Source organism: Elgaria multicarinata, chromosome 11, assembly GCF_023053635.1.
Source record: "Elgaria multicarinata webbii isolate HBS135686 ecotype San Diego chromosome 11, rElgMul1.1.pri, whole genome shotgun sequence".
Lineage (NCBI taxonomy): Eukaryota > Metazoa > Chordata > Lepidosauria > Squamata > Anguidae > Elgaria > Elgaria multicarinata.
The window spans coordinates 9,245,652-9,268,009 of NC_086181.1; the positions used below are offsets into that span (position 1 = coordinate 9,245,652).

A 22,358-nucleotide genomic window follows, 5' to 3' on the forward strand; every position below is an offset into this window, starting at 1 on the left:
AACTTATTACTCTTTGAAAGGATTGTTGATTGCTTTTGATTTTCTGCCATTTGTAATCTTCACTTGGTTTCCTGTGTGGAAGGCAAATTTGCTGTGTATATTATTCTGCCCTGACCAACCTCTCTGTCAAGGTAAAGCCAATAGAGATGTGAATTCATTTCAGAATGAATGAAAAATTCAATCAAACAAATCCCATTCGACCAAATTTTCATTACGGCTTGGGGCCAAGTTATTTGAAGTAGCGCCTCCTCCCATATGTACCTGCCCAGACCTTAAGATCATCCACAGGGGCCCTTCTCCATGAGCCCCTGCCAAAGGAAGTGAGGCAGGTGGCTACTAGGAGGAGGGCCTTCTCCGCTGTGGCACCCCGGCTGTGGAATGAGCTCCCCAGAGAGGCCCGCCTGGTGCCTACACTGCATTCCTTTCGTCGCCAGCTGAAGACCTTTTTATTCTCTCAATATTTTAACAACTAATTTTAACTTAAATTTAAATTTTACTGTTTTAATTCTGTATTTAATCTTATATCAACTTCTGCTGCGTGGTTTTATCCTGGTTGTGCTTTTTATGCTGTATTTTGTATTTTTAGATTGTTGGTTGTTTTATTATTATTTTTGTCTTTTTTGCTAAGTGTAAGCCGCTCTGAGAGCCTTTTTTGGCTGAGGAGCGGAGTATAAATATGATAAATAAATAAAAAAAATAAAAAATAAAATTATGTTCTTCATGGTTTTAATTTTTGTGAACCGCCCAGAGAGCTTCGGCTATTGGGCAGTATAAAAATGTAATAAATACATACATAAATAAATAATTCCAATATTAATGTGAAGATTAAGAAATAAGTACAAATTGTACATATTTGTACCTACTTGTCGCTCATTCATGGGTGGGTGGGTGTAATCTTATCCAGCAGTAGTGGAGTTCCTCTTGGTGGCTTCTTCCTGATAACTGCCATTTTATTTTCCCAGAATGCCCTGGAATGACACAACATTGGGGGCATCGTTCTGGGAAAATGAAATTACAGCTTCCTGGAGTTGTTGTTGCTGTTACCATCTCTTTTTTGTCGCTCGTGGCGGTTTTCTAGTTGGACATGATGGGCTTTGCTAAGTCCTGCTGTCTTTTACTGATGCGGGAATTTCCTGACTATTGAACATATTTCAAGTATGACTGCTTTCTGCATGTTTGTGTGGATGTATTTTGGTAGGCTGAAGGTTTTCTGCGTAGTTTTTTGATGTGATGCCAGTGACTGATGTGACTAACGGAATAATTGTGACCGTCTCCTGTTGCCATAGTTCTTTAACTTCGATAGCCAGTGGTGCATATTTTTCCTTCTTTCTTTTCTACAACATTTTTGTCATTAGGTGTTGCTATGTCAATGAGGTAAGTGTGTTTTTCTTTTTTGGTCTATAACTATCTGGGTATTGGGTATTGTTTTGTCTGTATGAATTGTTCTGTCCCAGTATACTTTATGATCTGCATTTTCCAAGATTGTTTTGGGTGAGTATGTATAGTATGGTATAGGTTGTCTGATGATGATGATCATCATCATCACCATCATCATTTCTATACCATGATATAGCAGAAGCTCTCTGCAGGGGCAAGATCGCAAAGAGCGGCCCGGGTTTTTGCTGCTCTTGGTGAGCAGCTATATAACTGATCCTCGCAGCCCATGTTGAAATTGCTCTTCCAGGTTTGGATGACACAACAACCCATTGTGCGTCAAGCAGCCCATAGAACAAGCCGTGGGTTGTCAGGGTGTCTTGTTGCCAAAAAATATGCCGCCCTGCAGGAAGCAGTCTGACTTTGGATGACACACCAACCCATTATAGCTAGCTAGCCACTCACTGTCTGGGGTGATCAGGATCAGAAGCCAGGAGCAAGCAGTAGAAGCATAACTCATTAGAAATGGAGGCAACTCTGGTCAATACAGGTAATAATTTTATTAAAGACTACACATCCAAAAACCTGATAAACACACTCAGATGCACAAAGGCAGCTTCCTGTTGAAGATCTTGATCCAACAAGAGGAATAAGATGTCACCGAGTTATCCATGCTGTGTCATGCTCTATTTTTGCTCGGTTGTTGTCAGGTGCCGAAAGGTTTCTAGGAGCCAGGTGAGAGATATACTGTGTTGAAGGGGGGATCAACTGAGACTTCCAGCTAAGCCCTGTCCCTCGGTGAAGTCATAGTACTCTGGAAGGAGAAAACGCTTATGTTAGCCTTGCTATGGCATCAAGCTCAGCATAGGTGTGCACAGCACATTTCATTAGGGTGAGCACCCAGGGAATTTTATTTATTTATTTATTTTTAAAGGTGTGAGGAGGCAGGACGAAGCCAGGACGGGCATCCACACACCTCCCGTGGTCTTGGGATGATCCTGAGACTGCAGGAAGAATCAGGTTTTCCCAGGGATTATTTATCCATGGGAAAACCCGTGCTTGTCCCCCCTTGCCCCCGGGAGTCCCTGTGCATCATTTGGACGCACAGGGAGTCAGCCATGACCAGCCTGGATTTTCAGGCTGGTGTAGAAACAGCCCTGGTTAGCTGGGAATCTCTCTACAATCCTGAATTATAATGTCCATCAGGTGGAAGGGCTAAAATAAACAAACGAGCCAATTTAACTGTTGTTTTTAATTTGGAGATGGAATGCAAAGAGAGCTATGAATTAGCTGGATGGAGATCAGGTTTGTTGGGTCTGCGGCCTACTGTAAGAGTGCCTGTTCGCTTCCACACACAAAAAAAAAACTTATGAAAATATCACACATCTCCAGTGTGCTCTCATTTGAAGGAAACTCAACCCTGCAGTGCTGTGCCAGGACTTCTCAGCATGTGGAGAATGTGTAACAATATCATCAAATAGGTGCAGATGGAGAGAGAATGTCCATGTGTACAGTCTACATTATAAACCAGTGGTTCCCAATTAGCTAAGTACTGCGGACCCCTTGTTTTTCAAATGCCAAGCCATGGACCCCCTACTTTTGAAAAAAATGTTATCTCTATGGTAGTTACCTGTGTGAAGCAATTTTTTTTTTTTTTTTAGAAAATAAGGGGTAGCCTTATTTTTTTATTTATTTTACTAACGTCTAGTTTACTATTGAACAAATTATGACCTGTCTAGCAGCTACTAAACCTAAATGTGATGGGAGAAATCATGCCTCTTTTTGTCCCGAACAATCCCTTCCACATCTGGTTCAATATTTCCTACTTTTAATCCCAAATCTGGATCAACGTCGAGCCGATTTCTATGCTTGTTGTTCATATAACAAAATGTCGAAAATGTTGGTTCACAAAGATATGTGGAACAAAAGGGAACTAGATGTTTCAAAGCTTTTTCACCTAACTTCTTATAATCAGGAAAAACCTTCACCCAGAATTGGTCCAGTCTATATTCTTTGAAAAATGATTTCAATGAACCATCACAAGCCACGTCAACAAGTGCATCTTGCTCTTCCTCATATAGAGTTGTTAGTTGTACATCCCCACATCCAAAAGGATTCCTTCTCCATGAGTTTTCAGGATTAGGTGCAGGGAGGTAATCTCTGAAGCTAGACGCTAAATCACGCAGGTGCTTTCGCGCATGACGTCACCGCCGAAGCAAACGGAGCGTGGGAGACGGCATATTTTCTTTAATTAAAATGCGGACCTTGCAGAGCTAAAATGTGAATGGTGCCATGGACCCCCTGGGTCCGTGGCCCACCAATTGGGAACCACTGTTATAGACTAAAAGGATGTGGGAAATTATAGACTAAGGTAGATGGTAATAGCATCCTTGTGTTAATATATATTAGGGTGGCTTGGGCGAGAGGCATCCCAAAAGCCTGCCTGCATAGAAAGGTTTGGGTACGAATAATGGTCATCCCCAGTGGTTTGGAAAGACCCACTTCAAAGCTGAACCATCCGCCCTTACCTGAAGCTGGTCGGATGTCAGCTGTCACAGTTCCGGTAGCACTTGGTGGTGGGGGTGGAGGAACCACTTGACTATTGGGATGAGTCAAGATGAAGTGTTAGTAAAACAGCAGGAAAGGGATGGGGGAGAGAAAGTTTTCATGGGTGATTTGGGAACCATCCACAAGTGTGAACCTCCCAGAGAGCTTCGGCTATTGGGCCGAATTTATTACATAAAAATGTAATAAATAAATAAGTGTGTGTGTGTGTGTAGGAAACTCCTTACCTAATGCAGCATTCCACACACCCCAAAATATCAAGTTCCATGGTTTCTTTTTAAAAGTCATGTTTCTAGCCCTTATATTACGGCTGTAGAAATCAGCGTATAACTACATCTACACAGTGCCTGGTGAAACGTTAGAAATCCAAGGAAGAAGGTCTAAGCAGGCCTTCCAGTGCTGGGGTTTCAGTGCTCTGCATAGGTGCTTATCCTTCTTCAGGATTCAAACAAGTAAAATAAATTATGCAGGATAAATACTATTCATATCTGCAGCATTGATTCAGGCAGCAGGACTTGGCTCTGCTTGGCCCAAAATTCAAAATGTTGGGACAGGGAATACCACATACCACTACGACTGGGAATGGTGGTGGCTGTTCCACACAACCATGTTTCACTTGGTTCCCCATGGAGTTGCTACTTTTGGGGGGCCTGGCAACCATTCTTGCGAAGTCTCCACCTTGCTGGTCATCTTGACCTGGGATTCTTGTGTTGAGCTGCTACTATCTCACTGCTTGTGTTAACGTATCTTCACATTCAAAATGTGGTCTGTTTGTTGAGATGCAAATTTGAACGTGGAAGTGAAATGCTCCCTATCACTGTCTGGCCGTGCTCTCCCTCCCCACCACAACACTCACCCATCTTGCCTCCTGGTTGCCTGAGGCTCTGGGCCCACATGGCGAATGGCTGGTTGTTGCCGTGGCCAAGCAGATGGCTGAGGTGGGGGCTGCCATGCCATGAATGGAAGGGTGCTTGGATAGGGAGCATAATGGTGGTGGAATACAAGGGGTGTTGGGTCATCCTCTTCCTCTTCTTCTGTCTCCCAAAGGGCAGGGGACATCTGCAAGGGACGGAGGAGTAAAACCCTGAGAAAGGTCCACTGGATACTTCACCCTCCTTGCCTCCCAAATAAGAAAACTGGGAGAAAAGTAATTGGGGGTGGGTGGGGGTGGAGTTTGAACACAGTGGCACCAACAGGGCAGGAATTTAGGGCAGAAGTCCAGGGTCCCGTTCAGCATAATGAGCAGGAGGGGGACCCTCATGCAATTGGTCTGGCTTACCACATTTTGAGGTAAGTGAAGTAAAATACATTAACACGTAAAGAAGGGGGCTCCTGAGGACCATAAGCCCAAAATCTAAAACCACGTAATGGTTTGAGCAGACAAATAACAGGGAAGCAAACTTGAGCAAGCTCTCCTCTCTGCTCGTCTTCTGTTTCCAATTTCAGCCTGCTGTGGCTGTTGGGGGTTAAAAAAAAAAACTTTGTGAGGAAGTATCAAAGGATTACCCAGCATTTGTAGTTTCGTTCCAAGTCCTCCAACCAGACCCTAACTTGCAACAGGGCTGTGTCAGGGAGGGGGTGGCAAGGAAGAGGATAATTTAGAAAAAGGAGGAGGAAGAAAAGGTTAACTTCTTTTCCCAGTTACATTAATAAACTAATACAATAATACAGCTATTGACCCTGTTCAGACAACACACTACGCCACAGTGGTTAAGCATTTTGAGCTAAACATTATGGCTTAGTGTGTCATGTGAACCATGACTTAGCGTGTCATGTGAAACATTCCTAACCATGGTGGCTACATAACCACGGTTTCAACACAGTGGGCCTGTTCATATGACACTTCAGGCTCTGTTGTTAGCGAAACCATGGTTCTCTGGGGTTAGCACTAACCACAAGCCATGCTGTTGCACACAGTACTTTAAGCCACGGTTAGAGCTGCGAACCCTGCTGCAGATGATCCGACTGTGATTAGTGAGTGAGCAGGATTTAGCAAAACACATCACATAAGACACCTTAAACCCTGTCGCTTAACCAAAAGCCTTAACCAGCAGGGTATAAGGTGTCTTCTGAACAGGCCCACTCACTAAGGATTTGCTGCAAAAGTCTTAGCAGCCTAACCATGGTTTAGCATGTCATTTGCACAGGCCCAATGATTACTTGAATAAGTGTGAAGCCTTTTGATGATTTTCCAGCTTTTGCATGTTTTTCCCCATTCTAAAAGAGTGAAATGCCTTTCCTAAGACTAAGGCCGTAGCTAGACCGAAGGTTTATCCCAGGATCATCCCGGGTTCGTCCCTGCCTGAGCGCTGGATGCCCTGTGTGGCACTTAGATGAACAGGTTTGACCCCAGGACAATCCTGGGATAAACCTTAGGTCTAGCTACGGCCTTAATTACTAGCAACAGGGCCAGCCCTCTCTTGAGGTGAGGTGAGTTCCCTTGCCACAGACAACAGATCTGGAAGGGCGGCAGGTCCCATGTGCTCCATCGCTGGGGTGGGCGGGCTGAGGGGCTCGTTCTTGCCATTGCCCTATGCCTCTCAAAGTGAAGCATACGACAGGTTAACCATGGCTTAACGTGTTGTCTGAACAGGCCCATAATAAATTTTAAACACTTCAACGAACTTAATCATATAGCACTTTGGGGTTGCCAAAGTGCTTCACGTGCTATGCTTGTGCTCTATACGTGTCTCCCTGTCCACTTTCATAACAAAGTGTGTTTAGCATGTCAAAAGAGCCTTGTATATTTCAGAAGAATAGCAAGATTAGAGTGCTTCAGAGACATCTCCCTGTTAAACAGCTACACAGATCCATTCTCATAACAGGTTTAAAGCCAGAACTCAATGTGTTGCCATTGAAAATGGCAACTCCATCCAGAGTTCCCCCTCCTGTCTCCTGATATGTAGTTCAAGAAATATATCATGTGACATCTTGTCACATGTTTCTCTGCCGCCCACCCCATCGATGGCAACTAATAACGAGGAGAGGGCTGGATAGGGAACCTGATATATGAAGTTGCTATTTTTGGTGTGACCACCATCAAATCCTGTTTCTGCCTAAATCTGTGATGTAAATATGCTGTTAAATAGCAGTGGATTTCTTGTGGCAGATGCTTTCATTGGCAACCACCAAGGACCTCTGAAATAAAATGCAACACAGATTCAACATTCAGCAACAGTGTCAGATTCCAAATTTGAAGTTTTGGATGTCACCGATTTTTAATTTCACTCTTGAAATTCAGCTTCAAGCGAAAAATTCAAAGAACATGGACATAAACCTGAAAAAGTTAAGTACACTTTTGTCACTTTTTTAAAAAAACAAAACAAAATTTATTTATTTATTTATTTAAAGTGTTTTTAATCCCGCTCCTCAGCCAAAAAGGCTCCCAGAATGCCTTACATGCATTATTAAAACAAGCCAATCCCTGCCCACAGGCTTATAATCTAAAAAGGCATAATACACAAGGAAAAACAGGGAGGGGGGGGGGAATTTAAACAACTCCTTGCCTCTCCTGCTTACATTTGGTTGGATTATGTTAATACATCATGTATCAATTACAAGTCGGGTTGTGACCTTTACCTGGTAGATTAATCAGATAATGATCTTACTGAGTCATCAGTGACAGCCAATTTTAATGGAACATTCCTACGGCTGTGTACATAGTATCACAGTTCTAGTCATCTACCTGTGCTGGGGTGTGGTCAAAGTGCGCCACTGCCGACATGGCCAAGTTGTTCATTATCACCTGGTGCATCTGGGCATTTTGTATCATCATCAATTCCATTAAATCTGCCAGGAAAAAAGACTGTAATAATCATCTTAATGGATGATACTAAACAGGGAAGAACTGCAATAGCTGTTGTAACCTCTACTCAAGCACTTGGTGTGGTTATCTTGTGTTGCCAATAGGCAACAATTCTTAGAATCATAGAATCATAGAACAGCAGAATTGGAAGGGGCCTACAAGGCCGTCGAGTCCAACTCCCTGCTCAATGCAGGAATCCACCCTAAAGCAGCCCCGACAGATGGTTGTCCAGCTGCCTCTTGAAGGCCTCTAGTGTGGGAGAGCCCACCACCTCCCTAGGTAACTGATTCCATTGTCGTACTGCTCTAACAGTTAGGAAGTTTTTCCTGATGTCCAGATGGAATCTGGCTTCCTGTAACTTGAGCCCGTTATTCCGTGTCCTGCACTCTGGGAGGATTGAGAAGAGATCCTGGCCCTCCTCTGTGTGACAACCTTTTAAGTATTTGAAGAGTGCTATCATGTCTCCCCTCAATCTTCTCTTCTCCAAGCTAAACATGCCCAGTTCTTTCAGTTCTTCTTAGGATTCAGAATACAATGAACACACGAACAGGTGAAGACTAAAGAATTATTAGCAAAATCGAGCGAAATAAGTAATGAATCAAAACAACACAGAAAGAAATTACAGAGCAAGATCTTAAAGAATACGTCCCTTCGGCCACTAGGGGCTCATCTACACCATGTAGGATATTGCACTATGAAAGTGGTATATAAAAGGCAGGAGCCACACCAAGCAGGGTATAGTGGTATGAAAGCAGTATATGGTATATATGTCAATGGGCCCCAACAGTTGTCAGTGTATTTCAATACCACTTTAAAGCGGTAGTGTGGCTCCTGCCTTTTAGATACCACTTTCATAGTGCAATATCCTGCATGGTGTAGATGAGGCCAAGGAATCCCTTCTCAGAGTCAGTAGCAAACGTGACCCCAATAATGATCTCTAGCGCTCACTGCCCAGATCAGCCTGCATCAAGGTTCTGAAGTGGGAGGGTCCCTCGGACACATATATACACTATTGTGCAGATATTAACCCTTCTTCTATCCTGAAGCTCTACTCCGTCGGGAGAATGTGGTGTGGGTCTACAGGACTGATTTGCAAAGACGAAAATGCAGTGGAGAAGAACAATGCCAATTGCTAGTCTGGTTAAATCCGCAAGACCGATTCACATGGTTCTAGGGAGGTTGGTAAGATGGTGGGGTGATGAAGTGGCCCTTCCCACCGCAGATTCTATAAGCCAAATTTTCTTGGAACATGAGAAATGTAGATATTCTCAAATCCGACCATTTTTTAAAAAATGGTTTGTAGAAGGCATTCAACCCAGTTGAATTTTAAGATACCTTTTAATAATGTGCTGCTTTTAATAATGTATTCGTTTTAGATGTTTTAATCAATAATATGTATTTTATTTATTTATTTATTACATTTTTATACCGCCCAATAGCCGAAGCTCTCTGGGCAGTTCACAAAAATTAAAACCATGAAAAGCATAAAAACAACCAACAATTTAAAAACACGAATACAAAATACAATATAAAAAACACAACCAGGATTTTATAGTGTTTGCATTTATGTTGTACCCCACCTCGATCCAGAGGGAGAGGCGGATAACAAATAAATAAATAAAATTATTATTATTATTATTATTATTATTATTATTATTATTATTATTTCAACTGGCTTCAACTGGTTTTTCATTAAACAAAAAAGGTAAAAAGTACATTACAAATGCCTCCCTTGCTTTGTTTTCCTATCTGCATTAGCAACTATCTGCTATTAACATAATAGTGCAAATGAAGCTCAGCGCTGATTTAAGCCTCATGAATGACCATACCCTGAAATGTGTGTTCACGGTCAGCTAGTGTGTGTGTGTATGGGGGGAAGAGGGGAGTTTTGAAACTGACCTTTGATTATTTAATTTTGTGCACATACTACATACACAGAAGAAGCCCACTATAAAACAAAACTTTAGCTAACATTTAAATTGCAAATTAAAGTTTTGAGGTGTGGGTGTGCTGTGTTTTGCAGGTGGGGGCATTTATTTATTTATTTATTTTGCCTCCCAGTCTGGAATAGAGCCTGATTTGGAATATAGTAGATTTATATTCCGTTCTATCTATTAAGATGCCGACCCCACCCTGATTTGGGTTTCCAATGCAAAATTTAAACCCCTGTGGCAAATGTCAGGTGTGGTTTTCATTCAATGGGCTTCCTACCTTCTCTGATGTGGCCTGTTCTGTTGGATGGAAGAATAGCAGGCGGCACCCAGGGCATCTGTTGGAGAATTGTCAACTCTGGCTGTTGAACAATCTAGGGAATAATGACCGAGAAGCACAGAAATGGATCAGTCTGTGGGAATGAATTCTCCTCCACCTCCCTTTTAGGAGAACCACTTTTTCCTTGGCAAGGTTCTGTTGTTGTTGTTTTACATCCAAGTTACGGATTGATATAACTAGAAGCAGACTCAAGGGAAAAGCTAGACATGGTGCCAAGTCATTTTTAGGTTTTTACTTTCCTGCATCCAAAGGGGGCTCTGAATTTGATGAAGGCAGAGCCTCATCTACACCGAGCAGGATATTGAACTATGAAAGCGGTATGAAAGCAGTACGTAAAAGGCAGGAGCCACACTACAGCTTTATAGCAGTATTGAAGTGCACTGACAACTGTTGGGCCCCGTTGACACACACCTTATACCACTTTCGTACCACTATATCCTGCTTGGTGTGGATCCTGCCTTTTACATACCTCTTCCAAACCACTTTCATAGTGCAATATCCTGCTCGGTGTAGATTAGGCCTAAGTCTAGATCTAACCCAATGAAGACCTTTCCCCCCGTGGGCGAGGAAGCAAAGGGATGGATTTTGATTGGGAGAGGGAAAACAGCCTCTGGGGGAAATTCTCCAGATTTTGGACCCCTTGGTGGCTACAGCAAAGTTTCAAGACAAACCAGGTGTCAGTGATGTATCTTGGAGATCATATCCATTTAAGTGGTGCAGCTTAGTAGTTTTAGAGCCCGGAAGTAATGGTCTCATGGTGTGTGTGTTAGATACCGCAGGTCTTATTTCTGAAGCAGACAACTAACATTTCTCTTCATCCCCCCAACCACCATGCTTTACAACTGCTTCTACATTGCTGATAAATTAGAATAACAAAAACAACTGTTTCCTAACCCTGATTCCCTCCCCCCAAAAAATATACTCTGCATATGTGCAATTTTATCTTTTAAACTCAGTTAGATCATAGCACCATCATAGCTACAGGGTTAAAATGGAGTTTGCTTCTGGCCTCATCACCTGCCGCTCTCTGGGTGTTCATTGGATGTGTGTGTGTGTGTGTGTGTGTGTGTGTGTGTGTGTGTGTGGATTTTGACCCCAAGGCCCACCCTTAGCTACACCACTGATCCATTTTGGCCCTTAGCCTCACAGGCAAAAATGCTCATACACTCCAGTTTCACCCACCACTGGTCTGACTGCCCAGTCAAAGCAACCCAGGCAAACTGCTCAGGGAGGCAATATTTCTAGGGCCGCTATTGCAGGAGGTTGTGAGCCAAAAGAAGCCTTGCAGAAGATCCTGAAATGAATCTTGGCTTGGACTGTGCTAATGCATGTGGCACCTTGGAGAGTGAAAAATCTTTTGGGGGTTCACCCTAGGACTCATCATTCACACAGAAGAGCCCTGGGGTTTCAATGCTTGGAATGAGCTCTGGCTCAGCTATCCTGCGGAATAAAGAAGCAGAGCAAGCTCAGCTGTGCAATGTTTTGCTGTGCCTTTCTATTCCTTTGGAAATGTTCAAGGCAAGGTCAGGTGGTCATCTGATGGGGACCCTTTTAGGCAGGTATATTTGGATTTACAGGTAGATCTCTGGGTAATTTGCACAGAGGGTTCTGACTCCCAATAGTTTATCAATAACAGAAAATCCCTCTCCCTCTAAATTAGGCTGATGAAATTAAGAATGTTTGGTGACGGTGGGTGGATAGGACCAGGAATAGATTTTGGGTGAAAGAATTAGGGTGGAATCCTATACCTATGTAGACAGGAAAAAGTCCTACAACTCCCAGCATGTCCCAGCCAGCCATGCCATGCCTGTATTAAAATCACATTTTTGGGCTAAGCACATAAACTCAGAGATGCCTTGTTCCTTAATTCTCCATGTCTTTTGCACCTGGTTCTGTTTGACGGATCTTGGAAGTCCAATAATAATAATAATAATAATAATAATAATAATAATAATAATAATAATGTAGATCCTGCAGTTCTGAAATCTGCCCGCCCCTGCTGTAAAGAAAAGATAATAGTTGTATCAACGCAGCCTACTCGGACTGCTAGATGATCTTGTGGGGTCCTCTCCAACTTTACTAATTCTGTGGCATCTGCAGTATGTCCTTAACATGAGGTGGCTGATGCGGATGGCCAGCCAATTCCATCACTGATACCACACTCACTTCCCTTCCATTTTCAGTTTCCATTTGGAGTTGGCAAGATGTGATAAACTTGGAGAAGGCACAGAATCAACAATCTATTCCAGCCGTGTCTGTGGCACAAGCCTCTCGACATCCTGCTTCCACCTTTTCTTTGGGAAGGTGAGGAGAATGAAGTGTGAATGTGGAGTCAGGAGGGATCCTACTCTCTGCTGCTCAGACAGGGGTGTCCTCCGGCCCCCTCTTAATTCCCCAGCCCACAGTGATGACTTACTGGTTGCTGAATGATGTGCACTGATGGGGAGGCAGCGCCTTGCCCCCCCAGATCCATAGCAAGGGCCCAGCCGGTTGGTAGAAGCCACAGTAAGCTGCAAAGTAACCAGCAGGGTTGCTAAGGAAGCTGTGTTCAAACATACCTGTCCTCCTTGCAGGAAGCTTTTTGCAAACTGCCTGATCTCGAGCATCAAAGGTGGTTTAACCAGCAAAACAATTTAATAACCCACACTATTATTATTCTCTCTCTCTCTCTCTCTCTCTCTCTCTCTCTCTCTTTCACACACACACACACACAGAGAGAGAGAGGGAGAGAGAGAGTGTGTCTTGAGGCCTTGAGACTCAAAATTCAGAGTGTCAGCAACATTATTAGTTCAATTTGTCATTTTATTTTATTTTAAATTTACTCTCCTTCCTATGTCCTCTGTCAAACCACCCCTTTTTCCTTTAGCCCTGCCCACCACTGGAACATGGCTCCGGAGACCTTCTTTGAAACGGAATTCAGGGTTCAAGAGGGTTAATTAGGGTGGCCACATGAAAAGGAGGACAGGGCTCCTCTATCTTTAACAGTTGTATTGAAAAGGGAATTTCAGCTGGTGTCATTAGTATATATGGAGAACCTGGGGAAATTCCCTTTCTATGCAACTACAGGAGCCCTGTCCTCCTTTTCATATGGTCACCCTAGGTTAATACCCCATGTCTATTGGGTTGGATGGCCAAACGTTCCACCCAGAAGGAGGTCACACACATGCACGCGGAGTTGTTCACTGAGAAATCACCATGTTTGATGGGGGGGGAGGACAAGTGGGTGACTTCTAAGTCACCCCCCTCACCATCCAATCTTCTGAGCGTGTCACCCTTCTGCCTCTTGGCTGCCAATTCCCTGCATCTGGACTACAGCTGGCCCCAAGTATCAGACCCTATCATCAAAGAGCTGAGCTTCCCTCTGCAACATTAAGGCCTCTTCCCAACACGTACTGTTACCCTCCAAACTTTCCTCTCACAACCAATCACTCAATCATTTCAGAAAATGGCTCGAACATCTGTATGGAGTGTGGTAGGGGTATCATGTCCTTCCTGGGCCTTAGGATTGACAACTAGGTCTGCAAGGTGTCATCATTTACAGTCTTTTATCTGAAGGGCTATTTGGTTCAAGTCCAGTTTGAAGATCACGAACCCTAAGAAGGAGCCTTGAAAAATTGCCCATCAACAGTCAGCACTTCAACAGTCAGCAGGTACACAGGGTGTGTATGTGTGTGTGTGTGGTGTCTATACGAGGGGAAAGCCATTTAAATGATGCAGCAGCCATTGTGGAGCCACCCAGGGCTTTCCCCCAAAGCTCCAAATTAAAAAAAATCAGGGACTTATCCCAACTTGAGACCATCAGTGTCTGCTTCTGTAAGCCTGAGGGCAGGGACTGTCTTCTTTACTGATCATTTGTAAGCCGCTCCGAGAGCCTTTTTGGCTGAGGTGCGGGATAAAAATACTCTAAATAAATAATAAATAAACTTTTTTCTATGGAGCAAAGCAATGATGGCACATCCACGTCTGTCGCCTTGCTCTGGTGGTGCAGCAGAAGTGTGGCTGGCCAATGGTGACCCCTGATTGGTTGCCATCGGATGGACAGGAAGGAGGGGTGGGCCAGCGAGCCGAATGGCCACCTCCACGCCTCTTCCGGTGTGGGGAGAAGGGATTGGAAAGCCCCACGAGGTAGGAGGGGGAACCGGTGAGGGATGCAATGAGGCACATTTGGCGCTCGTGTGGCGGAACACGGGGCGGCAGTGGCTCTTCTTCCTCCTTCTTTCCCCTCCCACTAATGGCTATAAACCCCACGCTTTCTCCTTGGCATGGGGACAACCCCCAAGGAGGTCAAGCGCAGGGTTGGAGGGCTCACGGCGCCAATGTGCCCTTGTCAAGACACCACCCTGGTCAGTATTCCCCACAATGGTAAGATGATTCTTTTGCAACTAAGAATCCAGCGCCTGAATTTGCTTCTTCGTTTTTCTCCTCCCTCCCAATCCCCTTTCCTTTTGTGTCATGTTTTTAGATTGTAAGCCTGTGGGGCAGGGATTGTCTTAAGAAATATCTTTGTAAGCCACCTTGGGAGCCTTTTTTGGCTAAAGGGCAGGATAAAATGCTATAATGATTGTCTTGTATTTCCCCGTATATTAATTCTTTCTAAATGTGCATCTCTACAAATAAATGAGCGTCAGCAAATCTGTGTACTCTTTTGTCCTTTATGCAAGTGGCCACCCTATCAACCCTGTACGTGAGCGTGACTTCACGTTTCCGCAAACACTGCTTCTCCCTGTTACAATCTTTCATGGGATACATTTCTCCCTGTTACAATCTTTCATGGGATACATTATGAATGAGTTTCCCAACCACCCTGAAAAAAGCTGAATTGTTCAGTTGTGTCTGATGCAGTCAACGTCTTTCAGTGAGGCCCTGTTGTCTCTTTCTAGAAAGATGAAAGGGGAGGAGGAGGAGCAGAGCCCTTGCTCAGAAAGAACAGTGGCTTTGAGCTGCTGCTCTGATCAAGTAAGATGAGGCTGGATGGCATTTGGGCGAGGTGATGCCAACCCTGAAGACAACTGTGTCATCTTTTGTGACCTGCATGTCGTGCAACGCTTCCCTCTGACTAGCTGCGGTTTTCAGAGAAATGAAAAAACTAATGATAATCCTGCAGTGTCAGCCGATCCCAGAGAGTGGCAAGGGCAGCCGGGAGTTGTCACGCAGCAGCTGAGAACAAATGAGCTCAGCCAAGGCGGAGTGAGAGAGAAAGGAGAAGCGTAGGGAGGGGGATAAGGCTGCAGAACGTTATCCATAAGGGGGCAATGTGAGCACCTGCAACTGGGCGGGTGGAAGCGGACTTCTCCTTCCCTCCTCCCCACCCCTAGCAGCCCCACACACAGGGGGTCAGGAGACCCTGCTGAATGGGGTGAGTTGTGGTGCAGTGGGAAAAGGTGTGTGTTGAGCAAAGGCCTTCTGTCTATGGAAAGCAGATCCTGGATCCAACCCAAGGAATAGACTAGGCATGAGCAACTGGCAACCTCAGCCAACCCTCCAGGATGGGGGTGGGCAATTTGTGGCACTCCAGATGTTTTGGCCCACATTCCTGATTGCTTTTAAAATGCAAAAAGATCCGTGGCTGCATTGCATATCCTTTGGCCCTCACTGGCGTGAGAAGGCTACTAAGGTTTATCCCGGGGTCATCCCTGTTCATGTAAATGACACACAGGGGATCCCGGGGGCAGGCAGGGACGACCCCGGGACGACCCTGGGATGAACCTTAGGTCTAGCTAAGGCCCAAGATCACCTGCTTCCTGAATAGAGTTATTCCATTGTGCAATGCAGGGATCAGGTACGGTGTAACGGATTGAGTTGTGTTTCCTAAGCCTCTCTGTTCACTGTTCCTTTGTAAATACCTCTTACATGTCAAAAGGTCGTTCAGATCTTATTACGCACCCGGGTGAGTCTGATGTTTCCTTGCAGGTTCCAGGTCCCTGATAGGATGTAACTCTAACTAGCTCAACCAATGAGTGAGTTAAAAAACTGTCACTCTGTGACAAGGACAAATGGGCCTCAAATAGAGAATTCTGAGCACCCAAACTCAATTCGCAGGATTTTGTGGAGGAACCTATGCCCACTGCAACTAAGCCTGCAAATGGAATCACCGCGTATAGGGTCATCTCCAATTTAGTCCCATGTAGAATAGACCCATTGAAATGAATGGGACTTAAAGGCAGTTGTGACTAAGTTACGTCCCATTCATTTCAATGGGTCTGCTCTACACAGGACTAACGTGGTCTAATACCCAGAGCTTCCCTGCTTCCACTTCCACTTCCTTTGCTGTTTCCCTGCTGACAAATTTTGGATTGTAAGCTCCTTGGGGAAGAGAACTGGGCTCTTGTACTCTTTTAATCATCATGGTTCTATCAAAATAAATAAAGTGGCCTGGCCTCAGTTATCCATGATTTGGACATTCTAGGTTAGACTACAGCAATGCACAGATCAATATCAGGGACTGAGTGTTATGGTCTTCTAGACCATGCTGCTAACTGCACTAGCTCCCCATCTATTTCCAAACCTAATTTAAAGTGTTTTTCTGTTTGTAAAGCCCTTCATGGCTTAGGATCAGGATACTGGAAAGTCCAACTGTTTCCATATGTACCTATCCATACATTAATAACTTTAATGGAGGGATTCATGCAGGTGCCCCATCACCTGAGGTTAACACCTGTATGTCATCAGCATACATGATCTACCCCCAGAAACTGGGCCTTCTCCATGGTGGCACCCCAGTTGTGGAACACTCTCCTACGCCAGGGGTCTCAAACCTACTTGGAACCATGGGCACATGGGAGAAACTGCTGTGGGCACCAGACAAAATGGCTCCTATTGAGGATGTGTGGCTAGTCACATGATAGCTGCTGTCGGGGCGGCTAGCTAGTCAAAAGACAAATAATTCGCTCAAGAAACTGAGTGCAAGCAGAGAAAGGTCTGAACGCCAAAGCCAATCTGCATATTTGATCCCATAGAAGCACAATAAAATACCCATTTCAGGTTGCAATCCTATGCATGCTTACATGGAACTGAATGGGATTCGAACTAGGTCTACCTAGGATTGCTCTGTCCACACACACCCCTTTCCACAGCCTCACTGGAAAGGAAAGTGCCCCCATCCCAGAAAGGAAAGGTTTTCCCTACCTTAACTGCTCCTTAAAGGGGCAGGGAGGAGAGAAAGAGCCGGGCTAGAGGCCGGGAGTGGAGAGCGAGAGGTTGGAGGGGAAAGGTCTGTGCCAGTGGAGGAAGATGCTGCGAGGGGCCAGGAAGTGGCTCTTTCCTTCTCTTCCTGCCCACCAAACAGCTGATCAGTGGCAGGTTCAGGAACAGAAAGGAGAAAGTGTTTTTCAAGTCGTTTATTGGGAAAAAGTATTTTTCTGAAGGGGGCAGGAAGCGGAGAGCGTTGTGGGCGACATGGGTAGGGTGACCCTATGAAAAGGAGGACAGGGCTCCTGTATCTTTAACAGTTGCATAGAAAAGGCAATTTCAGCAGTGTCATTTGTATATATGGAGAACCTGGTGCAATTCCCTCTTCATCACAGCAGTTAAAGCTGCAGGTCCCCTGCCCTCTTTTGCATCTGGTCACTCTAGCTCATGCACCTTTAACTGTTGTGATGAAGAGGGAATTTCACCAGGTTCTCCATATATACAAAGGACCCCTGCTGAAATTCCCTTTTCTAGGCAACTGTTAAAGATACAGGATCCCTGTCCTCCTTTTCATATGGTCACCCTAGACATGGGAGGCCTCCGCGGATGCCAGGTTGGACAACTCCTGCGTGCCCCTACGTTACTGTCCTTTCGGCACCAAGCAAAGAGCTTTTCCCGACCCCCTAAGCCTTTTACGTTAGGGTGACCATATGAAAAGGAGGACAGGGCTCCTGTATCTTTAACAACTGTTAAAGAAAAGGGAATTTCAGCAGGTGTCATTTGTTTATATGGGGAATCTGGGGGAAATTCTCTCTTCATCACAACAGTTGAAAGTGCAGGAGCTATACTAGAGTGACCAGATTTAAAAGAGGGCAGGGCTCCTGCACCTTTAACTGTTGTGATGAAGAGGGAATTTCACCAGGTTTTCCATATATACAAATGACACCTGCTGAAATTTCCTTTTCAATACAACTGTTAAAGATACAGGAGCCCTGTCCTCGTTTTCATAGGGTCACCCTATTTACATGCAAATATAATTCTGCTGACTGTTTTGTGCTGGTTTTATAATGATGTGGCTTTTAGTCATTTTAGATGCATAGAAACTTGCAGAGCTCCTGTGTTAAAGAGCTTTCAGAATCTCAGGGGGGTAGAAACGACCCCACACAGGCACCATTAGCCTCACTCCGTTGCTCAGCTTCAAGCCATTTTGCGCTCACTCCCTTCCTACCTAAGATGCCACAATGAGAAGCCTGGCAAGGAGGATGGGGAGCATTGAAACGGCTGTTGGCAAGGGCAACCAGGATGATCAGGGGTCTGGAAAGAAAGCCCTATGAGGAGAGACTGAAAGAACTGGGCATGTTTAGCCTGGAGAAGAGAAGATCGAGGGGAGACATGATAGCACTCCTCAAATACTTAAAAGGTTGTCACACAGAGGAGGGCCAGGATCTCTTCTCGATCCTCCCAGAGTAGGGTGACCATATTTTGGAAACCAAAAAGGAGGACAACATGGTCACCCCCAAGGGGGCGTGTCCAGTACCAAGGGGGCGTGCCCACCCGAACACAGCCTTGGTCACATGTCTGATTTTACAGCACACATTTAAGACAAATCTGTTCTACATAACATCTTAATGTTAAAATCACTGAAATAAAGAACAAATGAGAGATTCAATGTATCTGAAATTAACTTCACTCACTCCTACTTTTGTAAGTTTTGCTGTACTTTGAAGCTTTTGCTATACTCTGTGTGTTACATTCTCCCCTTCCCTCAAATATCTTTTCTGACTGTATCTTCACTCATTGCAAGCTGCTGTTGTTGTTAACAGGGTTTGCTACTGGCCCCAGATCTGTTTCAAATTTGGTATGGCTAAAGCTCTACCTAAAACCTATCATGGTACCAACTTTCAGCTCTTTATCTTTAAAAATGATGATTTTAAAAATAATTTTAAAACCTCAATTTTAAAAAAAATTCCTAAAAAATCAATGAATGAATGGATCTGTTTAAAATTTGGTATGACTAAAGCCCTTCCTAAGAGCTACCATTGTGCCAAGTTTCATATCTTTATCTTAAAAAATGATGGAGTTATAAGCATTTTTGTTAATTCCCATTAGGTTCCCCAAAATCCTGGATTTCCCCTCCCCCTCCCGGATTTGCCATCAAAAACCCAGACAAATCGGGGCAAATCTGGTCATATGGTCACCCTATCCCAGAGTGCAGGACACAGAATAACGGTCTCAAGTTAAAGGAAGCCAGATTCCAGCTGGACATCAGGAAAAACTTCCTGACTGTTAGAGCAGTATAACAATGGAATCAGTTACCTAGGGAGGTTGTGGGCTCTCCCACACTAGAGGCCCTCAAGAGGCAGCTGGACATCCATCTGTCATGGATGCTTTAGGGTGGATTCCTGCATTGAGCAGGGGGTTGGACTCGATGGCCTTGTAGGCCCCTTCCAACTCTGCTGTTGTATGATTCTAAGGAAGAGGAAGCTGGATTACCCAGGTTGTAGCAGAAACATGACCTTGCTACTCTACTTCCCTTGCTCGGCTTCGTCCATTTTCTTCTGTTCTTCTTCCAGAACATTTGAGAACTACAAGTTCAATCGCAGCTTTTAAAGCTCAGCTAAAAACTTTTCTTTTTCCTAAAGCTTTTAAAACTTGATTTTGTTCTGACTTTTATACTGTTAGTTTTACTCTACCCTGTGCCTGTTTGGTGCATTCTCTTCCCCTTCTTATTGTTTTATTATGATTTTATTAGAATGTAAGCCTATGCAGCAGGGTTTTGCTGTTTTATTGTTTTACTCTGTACAGCACCATGTACATTGATGGCGCTATATAAATAATAATAATAATAATAATAATAATAATAATAATAATAATGACTGCTGCCAGTATAAACTATTTGGGGCCACCAGGAGGAGCTGTTAGCTTGATAGTGCCAGCTCTAAGCTGCTTTGCTTTGTTTTGTAAAATTCCAGGCCCCTGTCTTGACGGTGGTGGGTCTGCACTGCGAGGCCCCGGGCTCCTGAATCGGCGCTCCTTCCTGGCATCTGCAGGGGAAGGAGCACCAATGCGGAATTGGTGCTGCCGGTAGCGGCAGACCGAACACCGAGGAGGGGGGAGGCACGGGGCAGTTGGCTCTTCTCCCTCTGACCTCGCTCTGGCTGCCCTGTTCTCTCCTCCCCCCGTTTTTGTTTTTATCTTTTTTATCGCATCTAAAGATTAAAAAAAGGGGGGGGGAGAGAAGAACAGGGGAGCCAGAGTGAGATCAGAGGGAGGAGTGCCGATTCTCTGGGTGGGTGGCTTGTCATTAACAGCCCACGCTTAAGCCATCAGACCTGGTTCAGACAACACAACAATCCATCCTGAACCAAACATGGATCACAACCCACCGTGGTTGCCGTGTTGTGTGAACCAGGCCTATGGGTCTCACCTTCCCACCTCCCTTCCCAGCTACACCATTTCCCCTCCCATCTGATCATCAGGATTTCCCCCTCCCCTTCCATTCACTCAGCATTCCGCACCAATGAGTTTTTATGGGTCTGTTTTGGGGATCCTCCCCAGCCCTTGTTTTTTCTCTAAATATTGTTGAGCTATCTACAAACTGTAGGGTTACTGATCCCTCCGCTGAACCCTCTCTCTTGGGCATGTGGTTTTGTCTCAAGGCTCAAATGAGAGAAAGCGGGATATTTGAAAGAATGACCATGACATCAGTGCTGCTGCTGTTGCTGCCTCTGAACAGGTAGCTTCCAGTTAGCAAGGAGCCACTGAATAGCTTTTTCCTCTGTTAATTTGTCCAGTCCCTTTTTAAGGTACAATCTTATGCAGAGGCAGATCTATATTTAGGGTAAATGGAGGCTGTGATTCTCTCTCTGCCCCCCCCCCCCAGATCTTCCCACACCCACACCCAGATACATGGGGAAGGGGTTTGGACTCGATGGCCTTATAGTCCCCTTCCAACTCTACGATTCTACAATTCTGTTTTCCACCGCTTCCAAGTGCCCCACATGGCCTTCTCCTGTACTCGTCCAATATTTCACTCTCTGCTCCCTACACCAGCCTTCCCCAATTGGTTACCATCTGCTGTGCTAGATTACAACTCCCATTGACCACAGGAAGGCTGCATGGCACCAAGCTGGTTCCCACGGAATATGCCACATGGTGGACGTTGCTACCTTGCAGAACAGAGCACTGCATGAACAACCTGGATAAGGGACTGCAGTTTACTCAGCCCTCTGCAGCCCCAAATCATCCTGGTGGCGAGGTGCTGCCTTCGCTTCTGTGGCCGCCCCCTTCCCCTCCGCCCTGCAAGCTCCCTTCTCTTGCCCAGGAAAGGGGCCTCCCTGGCTGCTCTAGGTAGCGATCGGAAGGCCAAGAGCTGTGCAGTGCTCTCCCCACATGCTGCTTGGAAAGCACCCCAGGGAAAAGTGGGAGAGAAAGGGGACTTCTGGCTATTGCTTGTCTCCTGGCAGCAGTCAGCCGGAGGTAGGGGGTGAAGTGGAGCCAGGCTCACAGAGACGCAGCGCTGGCACCTTTTCGTTAGCAGCGATGCTGCCCACATCTGCCACCCCCTTTAGATTTCAAATTCCGCAATGGATTCAAGTGAGATCACAATTCTATGCCTCCAACCTGCAAGTTCTGCAGCAGAATGGCCTGTTCCGAATCACACGGCTTTCACAGATTGCAGGTTGGCTTTTCACTTTTGCGGGGTGGGTTTTTTTTTTTTTTTTTTGGCGATAATTGGCATTTGTTTATTTGTTTATACCCTGCCTTTTCCTCCAAGGAGACCACGGCAGTGTACATATGCCTAAATCAGGGGAGGGGGACTGTGGCCTTCCAGATGCTGTTGGAACTCCAGTCCCAGCCAGCATGGCCATTAGGCAGGGATACTGGGGAGTTGCAGTCCCGTAACCTCTGGAGGTTCTCCACTTCTGTGTTAAGACATTCATTGCTTTACTCCCAAGGAGAGGTAAGTGGATTTGCTCCCTCGGGGCACCGGTTCCAGAAAGGCTGTCTGAATGGGGAAGTTCTGCAAAGAGTTAATTAATCCCACCCCCACCCTGGAGCTGAAGCAAGAAACCTTGCAGCTGGCTTGTAACTTGCCCAGAGAGTTACTTCGTCTTCTCTGAAAATGAAACGTCTACTAGAGACAGAGAAAAATGTCCTTGTAATGTTGAATGAGTTGGAACGGAGATGGGTCCCGTTGTTGAGAAGGGGCAGG

General features: G+C 45.1%; 1 protein-coding gene across 1 annotated transcript; it reads right to left on the reverse strand.

Moving 5' to 3' along the window:
• Nucleotides 1–2,138: 2,138 nt before the first annotated feature.
• PRR29 (proline rich 29) lies at nucleotides 2,139–12,488 on the reverse strand. The gene is made up of 6 exons (XM_063138160.1): nucleotides 12,432–12,488; nucleotides 9,956–10,049; nucleotides 7,625–7,728; nucleotides 4,796–4,998; nucleotides 3,903–3,973; nucleotides 2,139–2,188 (listed from the first exon to the last, which is right to left on the reverse strand). Exons 1-6 carry the CDS (start codon nucleotides 12,486–12,488, stop codon nucleotides 2,139–2,141), a joined length of 579 nt encoding a protein of 192 aa, XP_062994230.1.
• Nucleotides 12,489–22,358: the final 9,870 nt, after the last annotated feature.